Raw genomic sequence first — 12,697 nt, forward strand, 5'->3', positions numbered from 1 at the left:
TATTTTTCTACTTGCATTTTTACGTGCTTTCGAACTGCTAGGTTGGCAGAAGCTGGGACGAGTAACAGGCGCTCACTCTGTTATGCGGCACTCGGGATTCGACCCGCCAAACTGCCGACCTTCTGATCGACAAGCTCAGCGTCCTAACCCACTAAGCCACCGCGTCATAGTTGGAATCATAGTTCCTACTAAAACAGCAGGTGAGATTCATGGCCAAGAGACCTTTTTCACAATTTCATTTGGTGTGCTAACTATCCGTTTCTTGGGCAGAAGGGTTTTCTGAACATGACTCAACTCTTGACTGCAATATGCTTGACATGAGATTGCCCTTGAAGAGCACTCGCAAACTGCAGCTGGTTCAGCAGTATCCCAGGTAGTTATGGATACTTTGAAATTTGCCCATGTGACAGTTCTACAGCAGAAGCTTCTTTGCATGCTGGCTACCTTCTAGGTGTAATTCAAGTTGTTAATTATTACTTTTAAAACCCTACATAATGTGTGGCTTGGGCATCTCAGAGATGTGCTGCTAAAGTGGCATCTGCCCATTTGATGAAACCAAAAATTATACAAAGTGTCATTTTTAGTGATGGAATCCTCTCAGAGGTAAGGACTGCTTCTTCACTGTTAAGTTTTTGAAAACCATTAAAGATTTGTCTCTTCCAGAACATGTTTGAGGAAGAGATGAAATGTTTAATTATTCCCAAATTGTTGGTGCATTTGCTGCCTTAGAGAAAAAATATGTTGTGAGTGTTTGCTGTTGCTCACGGTTTGAATGATTTTCACTTTAATGCTTATGTGAGGAGACTCTAAACCACACAAAGATTTTTTAGCATAGAAACTTAAATAGACAAATAAACAAAACTTTGAATTCCATAGAAGATCTCAACAGTACAGAAATATATGATTAATTAAAACATTATTTATTGATTTAAATTAATATCTAAGGTTTGCCTGTGGCATAATGTGCTGCAAAGTAGAAAGTAGACGTCCCCAGCCAACACACAAATATTTATATTTTATAGAAAGAAAATTGTATGTAGCACAATATTGACTACTTATCACTGTTATGATAGCCCAACAAAACAGGTTTAATTTCCAAAATTATTAAATCCAAATCTTTAATATTTTATGTTCATTGGCAAATTTGTCTCCCATCTGAAAGCAGCATCACAGTTAAACTTTTATTAGTAAGAGTTACATATACAAATAGGTTTTATTGATTCTTCTACAAAGTGAGCCACAAACTTAATTTAGATTTGCGTTCTAGAAATCATAAGTAAGTTTCAATATATGAAATAAAGATAAATCATGGTTATACAATCCAAGTCACAGATGCAAGGGGCCTCTTTTTGCATAGGTTCTTTACACAGTTCTTTAAAACCAGTGACTGTTTTTTTAAAAAAGCTACAGTTGGCAACCAGTAGACATGCCTTAGATAAATGACAGGCCTAAGAACAATAATTGTCCAGGTGGAAACCTCTTTGAAACAAGGAAAGGGGTGGGGCTACAGAAGGAACATCCTGATTGGTGAAGTAGGTGGGTCCTGCAAATGATTGATGGCAGTTTAAAAAAACAGATATAAATGGCTTAACTGTCATAGCTGAAATGTTTCCTCAGGTACAGCAGGCTAAGATTAAATAGAATAGAAAATTTTATATAGGATTGTGATTAGTAGTTTGGAGATAAGGTGTAGTCTCCCCTTATGGAAATCTATTTGAAATTATATTGGAGGTGTAGCCTTTTATTTTCCTTCTGTGATGTAAGAAATATTCATCTTATGTGATGGATAAATAATAACAGAACTATACAGTAGTTTTGTAATAGTAAAACTATTAACACTTAAGGTGTATAGATTTGGAAGAGAGGCTGGGATAAGAGATGCTATCTCTTATTTTAAAACATTTTGAATAGTCTGCTGCTGACAGTACATAAAATTCAAATAATTACTATTTTACCTCCAAAGTTGGGTACCATTAAGTCTGTAAAGTTCTGGCAAATATGTTTTAATGGGATGCTACAGCTCCTACAGATTGTAACTATCATATATGCTGTTGTTTTATTTTTAATTGATTTTATTGTACAGTATTGATTGAATTTTGAATTGATTGCAGTCTAGCTCTACAGTATTATGTTACATAGTTACTGGTGAAGCAGATTTGGCACCAGTTCCATAAAAGGAAATCAAAACAGTCTGTTGAAAATCAAACCAGGTTGGGATTGACCAAAACCAAACACACATACAAAAAGCAAAAGGGTAAAGTTTCTGTTTATATGATATCACAATAGTTATGTGCAATTTGTGGAAAAATCCCTGATCAATATTTGCTGCTGTGTAGTGTAACCAGTGCCAAAGTGAGAAATTGATTCACATTAAAGTAAATGCAAATCTTTTGATGGAAGTTTTAATAGATTCGTTGAAACACATTATCAAATAATTTTTTTCTTTACAGTATGTGAGCAATACAAAGAAAAAACGATTGTAGGTGAAGTACAGATAAAAGGAAGAATTGGCAAATGATAAAGTGGTTAGTGCTAATCAATAGACTCTCCTGCTTCATGGAGCTGGGGATTTACCTTTGGCAAAATGTTGATTTTACATATTTTTGAACTGTATTATACATTCTTTGATTAAAAATGATCAAAATATAAAATAGAATATTTTGATTTCTTGCTTCAAATTCCTCTAGATGCTGATCATAAACCATTCTTAAACAGCACTTTAACTGTCAGGCCAACAATATTATAAAATGTGAGGTAGAAAATGAACACTTTTATTATGTATTGTAATATTTGACATTTGGCTGTGTAAAATCTGATTAAAAAATTGTGTCTCTGACCAAGGCTGGTGCTGTCAGAGCTTGAAATCAATTTGATATATGATTATAGCAATATTTATAGAGATTTAGGAACTCTCTAGAGATGTATACACCTTGATGCTAATTAATGAAGAGAAGGAAGGAAGAAGCAATGAAATTTTCATTAATATGTGACCAGAAAATTCACAATGATTTAAGCTGTTTAGAGACTGCACTGTCCTTGAAGGCATCACTGTAGCACTAAAATGCTCATCTGGTTGCTGGCACAAGCTGTGAATTCCAATTATTAAGCTAATCAATATAGATTAAATATTTTCATAGTCCTGCAGAGGCCATCAGACAAATGGGCTATTCTTTTTCTTCTTCCTTTTTTCTTTTAGAGCCCCTCTGAATATTTAATGCTTTTGCAGAGGCACAAAAATTTCTCAGTTGCTCTGTTTGAGAATTATAACTCCTCAATTTATACTCCAATATTATTTTCCTAATTGCATTTTTCAAATCATAATTATTTACTGGGGCATCAAACACTGTTTTTTAACCAGTAAGTGTGTGTATGGATAAATCACCTAGCAGTCAGTAGAATTTTAGATACTCTATTGTGTATGTCTCTATGTGTAATTTCTGATCTACTAAACCAGGGGTGTCAAACTCAATTTCATTGAGGGCCGCATCAGCATTGCGGTTGCCCTCAGGGGGCTGGGTGGGTGTGGCCTGGGTGGGTGTGGCCTACTGGGTGGGCGTGGCTAGAGTGCGTATGGCCTACTGGGTGGGCATGGCCAGCTCTACATCGTTTGCATCAAGGGTACCTATGGGGGCCTGGGCAGGAGTGGGACAGATCTGAGGGTCTCTGGCAGGAGGAGGGTCTCTGGGCCAGGGCCAAGGCAGTGGGGGCCATTCCCTCACTGTTTCCAGGATGGCTTCGCGGGCCGCATGAAACCATTTCGCAGGCCAGATCTGGCCCCCGGGCCTTGTGTTTGACATGTCTGTACTAAACCATTGAGAATATGCCATAGATTTTTCCTTCTACAACTACTACAGGTTAATGCTAATCCATATTTCACCTGGTTTGGGCATAAAAGGGATTTGTGGCCAAGAGAGGAAGAAGTATCTTGCACCGTTTCAGCCCATTCCCATATCTTTTGACCTGTAGGATTTTGAAATGAACCAGTTTTTATTTTCTATTGGTTGAACAAGTTTAATTATAGTTTCTGATTAATAGTTGGAAAAAAAGATAAGTATTTCATATTAAATCTCTTTGAAAATTTTGTATGGCAGCAGTCCTCAACCTTTCTGGCTCCATGGACCAAAACCAGCAGGGGTGGTGGGGGAAGGGAATGGTTTTGCGTGTGCCACTTAGCTCCCATGTATGTGCAAATGGATGTGCTCTTTGTGATTGCCTGCTGCTTGTGCGGCCTGGTTCCCAACAGGCCACGGACTAATACCAGTCTGCAGCTCTGGGGTTGGGGGTCTCCTGTTGTATGGTATCATTCTGATTGGTGACATCAATTTTCTGCTATTTTATCTACAGAGGTCTAGTGGTTACTGCAATGGAAAATGGAAAGAGAGAAAGCAATCATAGTAAAAATCCTTCAATGTTTCCCATCTGTTTAATAATGCAAACAACAATTTGCTACATTCATGGCACTCAGAAGACATGTAAAAAATTTCGTGAAAAATTATTCTGAAGCTGAGGTAAAAGTCAGAGAAGCAACTTCTAATGACCCTTGGGGCCCTTCTAGTTCTCTAATGATAGAGATAAGTGACCTAACCTACAACACAATTTCCCTATCTGAGATTATGAACATGATCTGGCACAGGATGAATGACCATGGAAAGAACTGGAGGCACGTATACAAATCTCTTACACTTTTGGACTATCTCATGAAGAATGGGTCAAAGAAAGTCATACAACATTGTCAAGAGGGTTTCTTTAACATTCAGGTATTAAAAGATTTTCATCATCTAGATGAAGCAGGAAAAGATCAAGGTAAGGTTTAAAGTACTTGGATGTATCCATTAAAATTAAATGGATGCATTTGTGGGTAGTATTGGGTAGCGATACCAGATGTGAATTGCAAACCCCTGGAGAACCACTAGATGGCAGTAAAAAGATAGTGTTTTCCCTATCTTTTTCTTACCGTCTAGTGGTATTCCTTGAAGGTAAAAGATGAGAGTGCAAAATGATGTACTCTGATGCATAATAGTAAAAAACGAAAACCTAAGATTATGTCATCTGCCAGTGTCAGCTAAATACCACATCTTATATTTCTGGACTTAAAATCCACATAGATGATGACTACAATATGGAACAAAAATTTCTGCTTGGGGAGAAAATCTAAGATAAATCTAGGCAAAATATTATAAGTGTAGATGATATACGGCTAACAAAGGTATGTACTGTTAAAGTATTGCTCTCGCCCAGACAGTCAGAAAGGTTAAATGAGGAAAAATTGATCTCTTTGAATTATAGTGCTGGGGAAAATGGTTGAGAATATACAGCAGGATAGCAGGAAGATCAATTCATTTGGTAGTAGTAAGACAAGACAATTCACTGAAAGCATTAATAATGAAGTTAAAGCTGAAATATTTTGGATGCAAAAGCAAAAGTACTTTAGAGAAGTGCTTGATGCTTGAAAAACTGGATAGTAAAGCAAAAGGAGCCTGCAGAAGACATGATGACTAGATGTTATTATCATTGATGGCAGAAGCATGAGTTTACAATATTTTTTAAAAAAGGAACGATTCACAGACAGTCCTGGTCAATTGCTATCTATCAGGTCATGTAGAATTGAAAATAACTAAACCTCTGAATAATAACAACAAAGTGGTTATCAAATTTTTGTATCCTAGATTTAGTAGCCTTAATATTGGAGAAATTGTAGGTATGGGGTTAATCATCTATTTCCTCATGGATTCTGAAGCAAACTCATAATTAGACATGAAGGGAGGCCATAGTTCAGTAGTACTGCATATACTTTAGATGTTGAAAAAGACAGATTCATTCCTTAGCATTTCTAGATAAGATTGCATGTTTCCCCTTAAGGGGTTGTTTAATCCATGGAAAAGGTCAATAAAAGAGTGAAAGCAATCATGACTAGGCTTTTCAAATTTGTGCAAAAGTACAATTGTCCTGCTATAATCCTTCCCTTTTCTCTTTCCACTGATGTCTTTGTGTGCAGTAGCATATCTTTCTCCTTCACTATCATCTTGATCTATGACAATGATGGCAAACCTTTTAGAGACCGAGTGCCCAAACTACGACCCAAAACCCACTTATGTATCATGGGGTGCTGGGTGGGCGTGGTCAATTAGGTGGCATGGCCCATTGGGTAGGTGTGGCTGCAGTGGTAACGGCAGACTGGGTGGGACTAAAAAGTTCAATCAATTAATTGCAAATTTGCGAGATCTTTTTTTTTCCTGTGAGAAGTTGAAATTGATTGATTGATATATATTTTTTGCACATGTAGGAGGCCTAAAACAAAAAGGTTCTATAAAAGCCAGCTGAAGGCCTATGACTGGGGTGACAACGTGCATCCCCACAGAGAGGGCTCTGCGTGCCACCTGTGGAACGCGTCCCATAGGTTCGCCACCATGGACTTAGGGTTAGGGTTAGGTCACCATGAACTTATAGAGCAAAATGGACTTCACCAACAAATTTGGAGTGATTGGGTATGGTTAGAAAGGCACTGACTTTTCTAGACTGCCCTATCTATGTTTCCTGGTAAAATACATGGGAAATTCCCATAGGAGGTGAATTCCACTTTTGGTTAGGTCACCATGAACTGATAGAGCAAAATGGACATCACCAGCAAACTTGGAATACTTGGGTATGGTTAGGAGGGCACTTACTTTTCTAGCCTGCCCTATCTATGTTTCCTGGTAAAATAGATGGGAAAATCCCATTGGAGGAAAATTCCACTTAGGGTTCAGGTTAGGTCACCATGAACTCATAGAGCAAAATGGACATCACCAACCAACTCGGAACACTTGGGTATGGTTAGGAGGGTACTGACTTTTCTAGCCTGCCCTATCTATGTTTCCTGGTAAAATACATGGGAAAATCCCATTGGAGGAAAATTCCACATAGGGTTAGGATTACCTCACCATGAACTCATAGAGTAAAATGGACATTGCCAACAAATCCGGAGTTCTTGGGTATGGTTATGAGGGCACTAACTTTTCTAGCTTGCCCTATCTTATGTTTCCTGGTAAAATACATGGGAAAATCCCATTGGAGGAAAATTCCACTTAGGGTTAGGATTACCTCACCATGAACTCATAGAGCAAAATGGACATCGCCAATTTTTTTTTTTGCACACGGTGGCGGAGGCCGAAAGCGAAAAGGTTTTATAAAACCCTGCTGAAGGCCTAGGACTTGGGTGATGGCATGCGTGCCAACAGAGAATGCTTTGTGTGCCACCTGTGGCACACGTGCCATAGGCTCACCACCACAGATCTATGAGATTCCTGGCATCCCAGAATCTCATACATCACTCAAGAAATTATAGATAGTGAAGACTGGTTTAGTGTTTTGCTGGTATCATCATCACTTTACAAACTGCATACATGGTATTGATTGGATTTATAAGGTTGTTTTTGGCAGGCAAAAAATTAAAAGAAAGTTATATCTAGTCATATAAGAATTTATTAATTCTTAATTAACAGCATAATCAGTCAGATCTCTGTATCCTATAGTAAACATGGCATTCTTAATTTTAGATTTTAGTCATTTAATTTTAATGATTTAGATATGTCAGTTATTTTTATTTATGTGGTTTAGAAGAGAAAAAAATGCATATTGTAAAACAAAAGAATAGCAACTTATTTATTTATTTATAACACTAAAGCCATGCACTGTATTGTTGTTTTATTTCCTATTGACATAAATGATAGAGCGCCTTTTAAATAAATTATTACATCATCTTGCAAGATGCAGTGGGTCTTTAGTTTCTGATTGTTAGAACTGATATATAAATAATGTTAGGATACTTAATAACTATTTCAATAAAAAGCTTCCTTTCTTATCACCAAAGTTTAATTATGTAAGTCTGTGATATTCTGCTTTAGGTTGGGTTACAAACTATTGTAGAAGAATATCCACTAATTGATGCATGTGCAATTTACAATGTTTAGAATACCAAGTAATAGATAAGAGGGATAAGTCATCACCTATCTCCTGTCTACAAAACAGTCCTTTCGGCAGTTCCAAGAGGATTGCGCCCCCATTTGCCCTCTTATTCAGGTGACCCTAAGGCACAAATAAACCTCCAAGTGGCCTCAATGGCTCTCAGAGAGAGTGCTAAAGACCAGTTGCCTGCAAAGAAATATGTTCCTTCCACCACCACCCCAATCCTGTCAGAATGAATCCTTCCATTTCCCTCCTCCCAATCATCCTGCCAGAACAGATGAAGCTCCTTGGATGATAAGCAAAACATCTTGAAGGAAAAAAAAAACCCTAAGAAAGTCCAGTTGCCTTTTGAAAAAGCATCCTTGAGACACAAGCATATTTGTTACAATATCAGAAATAACATTTCAGGCTCTATTTGCATGACATCCCCTATTTCTGAAAATGGCAGTTTCTCATAAAACTACTTTAGCTAAAGGAGCATATACTTTGTGGACTATTTTAATAAATTCTTGTTAGGAAAAAAACAATTTTTATCAGTGGCAGGTATATGATGTGAGTATGATTTGAAAACCAAGAGAATTGTACTAGGTATTGTACAAGGTATCTTTACATTACTGGCACTTCAACATTTTCCAAATCCATAAAGTCTTGTATCGAATATAGTAACTACAGAAGGCATTAGTAAGCTTTACAAATTTATCAATATTTCTTTTTCAACAGGTTTCCACGTGAGGGAGAAGGCTAAACAAGTTCTTGCTATTTTAAAAGATGAACAACTGATGCATAATGAACGTGAAATTGCACGCCGGACTAGACGGCGCATTTCACATGCAGTGCTTTTCTCCCAGAAGCCTTCTAACGAAGCTTATGTACCAGCTACACTTTGCTCAGATCCCATTTCAGAACTCCCTCCATCAGAAAATGTCCAACGTAAGGAGTAAATGTTTACATTGCTATCCATGTTTTTCCTTTTGAAAGTTTCAGCAACGTCAGTTTCATCATAATCTGGTGTCTCTTAGCTGTCATCCAAACAACTATATAACAGTATATAAAAGTTTTCACATTAAATGAAAAGTCATCTATTTGGCTTAGAAAGCAGGAAGTTAAGATGGACGTTTGATCTCATTCAGAAACATTCTCCTTGCATTTGAATTCTCTTTTGTGATGAACAAAATGGTAAAAATGATTTCATAGTTGGTATCTAATGGAAAAGCATTTTCAAGTGTATTTGCTCTTACTTAGAGCAATAATAAAGCTTTGGCATCTATCTTTTCAATGTTTTTCCTTATATTGATCTTGTGTAAAATGGGTAAGACTTCAGAGAAATTATAACCAATGTACAGTCTGGAAAATCACTGAGGTAAATGAAACCTGAACAAATTAGTAGTTGGCCAAGTGTAGGAGAGGAACACTTAAATCTGAATTATATAATTTTTTTATCAATTGCCATGAGTATATAAGATACTGATTCTTCTAATCAGAAATTCTGTATATAGGTTTGCATAAATTGCTGGTAATTTAGGAATGGATTAGTTATGAAAAAAGAAAATACAAACAAACCATTTAGGATCCAATCTGGGTTGGTCGCTGGGACCAGAGGTTTAGCCTTTCGAGCTTTCAGATTTGTGCTGGAGCCCCAATCCTCATGGAACTCATCCTCTCTCAACAGAGTGTTTGCTTTGGGCTATTCTATGCATTGTATTTATGTGATGCCTCGTTTTGTGTGGCTTTTTAGTTGATTGGAAGGTTGATGGCTGGTTATTAAGTTGTTGGCTATTGTTCCCTTGTGCTGCCGAGTCTTAGGCTCCTAAAGTACCTGTCCTAAGTACCAAAAAAGCTACACACCACCAAGCACCACCTCAATACTATGTGTAGCCCAAAGCACACATTCTGTTGAGAGAGAAGTTCCCTGACGATGGGATCCAGCACGAGCATGAAAGCTCGGAAGGCTAAATCTCTAGTCCTGGTGACTGATCCAGATTGGATCCTGCATATGAATTAGCCTAGCCACCATTGGAGCAGCAACTTTTTTTTTGGTCTAGTTAATTTTGGAGACATTTTTCCTTTTTACTCTCTCACACACTTCCAATATATTTATTTCTTTGGCAGATTTGCTGCCTAGGGCATTACCTGCAGCAGAGCAAAACCAGCAGACAGGCAAAGCAGAAATAGCCCAAGAAGCAACAGTACTGAATATCATTACAAAGAAATCATCAGAGGTAACAATAGTGTAATGGGATTCTTCACTATGATAAAGAATCCTTGCAATTTTGGTAATTCTTGTGCCCAAGAATTTGTATGGTTATCTGCCTGAAGTAAATACTCTTTAAACCAGATATCTCAAAATTAATTGGTAACTGTAGACATTCTGGCAACATGTTTCTTATTTTCATCTTCTCCCTTGCCCATGAGGAAGACAGACTGAAGTTGTCCTTACCTCTATTAGTATTAAAATAGCATTTTCCTCTTTATTCTGATATCATCCAAGGGCAGACAATGGCTGAGAAGTGGAGAAAGGACCAGCAATGGAAGCAGCAGATTTCATGCCAAGACAATGTTCTGCCAACTCAAGAATGAGTGAATAAAACTTCATGAAAACTAAATTCACTAGCAGCATTTAAATGAGCAGTAGATGGTCTCTCAGTCCCCATATAGTGGATCCTAGAAATAAAAATTGTGATTACTTTTTTGCCCTGTTAATAGCTGTTTAGAGATATCTAGTAGTCATTGTTCAGAATCAAATGTTGGACCTTTCTGTAATTGCTCAAATAATTGTTCTGAACAAATAATCCAATAATAACTTACTATCTCCTGTATTGTTCAATAATAGGTTATGTACAGTGCATGCATCCCAGATTAAATCATATATATTTTTTAAAAAGTTTGTATTATCTCAGACTAATTAAAATAAAGAACAAATGTTGCCTACATAAATAGGGTTAATAAAATAATATGGCACAGAATTTATCATAAAACCCAAAACAAACAAAAAAACAAAGAGGCTGAGCAATCCAAACAAATTGACCAAATTGCTTAACTGGAACTTGGCCTTTTGTTGAAAAAAGTCCCCTATGGAGATATCAATTATATCAGAAATCCACGGCAGCAAATGGGAGTCAGACAAGGATGTATATTATCTCCTATTTTGTTTAATTAATGATATCCAAAAGTCCTTTCAAGATAAATAGATAGATAGATAGATAGATAGATAGATAGATAGATAATATAAAAATAAACATGTAAACATGATGCAATTATACAGAATTAATGTCAGGTGGGGATGAAAAGTTTGCTGTGCAAATTTAGTTCATACTGTGCACTCAACTACCTGAACATCAATAATGTCAAGGCCAAGGTAGTTGTTTTGGGAAGAGGTGGATTAGGTATAACTGGAGCCTGGACAGGGAACATATTGATCATGTTAAGATCTATCTATACTTAGGAATTGTTCATGCAGAAGCAGATTCCTAGCTTCCACATTTTAAGAAAAGTTTTTAAAGAGCTACTAGCTATGCCAACACCATAAGACAACTGACCAACCATAGCAACCCAAGTTCTCTAATTCCAATCATAAGGGTATATAACAACAAAATACTGATTATGTATCATGCAGAATCATGAGGATATAGAAATGCCTTTTTATTGGAACAGATAAACACTTTGATGAAACACATCTTGGTGTGTGTGTGAGAATAAGTCTACACCAACTCCAGCAGTAAGAGAAAAGTTGAGTATATTCCATATACCAAGCCATCTAGTTATTAAAGAAGTTAATTATTGGCTGAAGATCTTATTTATGGACCCAGATAGATTACCCAGGCTTTGTTCTGCAGAGCTCTTGCATAACCTGCTCCTCATGCTTCGGCTGCCCAACTTTCAAATGTCATCTCACAATATGGATTTGTAATCCAATTCAGTCAGATCTGAAGGCCAACATTTGTTTTAAACAACAAATCATTAATGTGGCTGTTTAAGAGGAAATGGCTGGCTCAACACAAAAAGGCTTCCTAGTTAAAAAAGTATTTAATAACTTACATGCCTCAATTCTTTAGAAGAGCTTTTTCTAGAGCTTGTTTTGAACAGCTTATTTTGAACAGCTTATGATTAAACAGCTTATGATTAACAGCTTGTTTTGAAAAGCTTATGCTTAAAGGCCTAGAGACAAAAACATATGACAAATGGTTTCAGGATTTGGGTTTGACTACTCTAGAGAAAAGAAGAACTAGGGGGAACATGATAGCAGTATTCCAGTATTTGAGAGGTTGCCACAAAGAGGAGGGGGTCAACTTATTTCCCAAAGCACCAGAGAGGGAAGGACAAGAAACAATGGATGGAAACTAATTAAGGAGAGAAGCAAACTCGAATTAAGGAGAGACTTCCTAACAGTGAGAACAATTAACTAGTGGAATAGCTGCTTTCAGAAATTATGGGTACTCCATCACTGGAGCTTTTTAAGAAGAGACTGGAAATAGTATAGACTAGAGTCTCCGGCCTAAGCAGGGGGCTAGACAAGAAGACCTTGAAAGTTCTTTCCAGCTCTATTCTGATTGACTGATAGATTCTACAGTGAGATATAGGAACTTTTTTTTTATTGAAAAGTTTTAAAATACATTTTATCTTTAACAATCCCCCCTCCCCCTCCCCTACCAATCCCTCCCTACCCCTCCCCCCCTTTCCCCCCTCCCCCCCCCCCGACTTCCCAGAGCTAAGTACAGGGTATAAAAACAAAGAACAATCATAAACATCCATATGC

General features: G+C 37.1%; 1 protein-coding gene across 1 annotated transcript in view; it reads left to right on the top strand.

The window, feature by feature from the left end:
* Nucleotides 1–4,454: 4,454 nt before the first annotated feature.
* ENTHD1 (ENTH domain containing 1) overlaps nt 4,455–12,697 on the top strand; it is a gene marked incomplete at its 5' end in the record, with an annotated part of 48,065 nt that continues 39,822 nt past the window's right edge. Inside the window, 3 exons of the mRNA XM_081331870.1 lie at nt 4,455–4,803; nt 8,665–8,874; nt 10,054–10,163. Of these exons, the coding sequence (XP_081187996.1) occupies nt 4,455–4,803; nt 8,665–8,874; nt 10,054–10,163 (669 nt within the window). The remainder of the gene's footprint in view (nt 4,804–8,664; nt 8,875–10,053; nt 10,164–12,697) is intronic.

Source organism: Vipera berus, assembly GCF_964194415.1.
Source record: "Vipera berus genome assembly, chromosome: 6".
Classification (NCBI taxonomy): Eukaryota; Metazoa; Chordata; class Lepidosauria; order Squamata; family Viperidae; genus Vipera; species Vipera berus.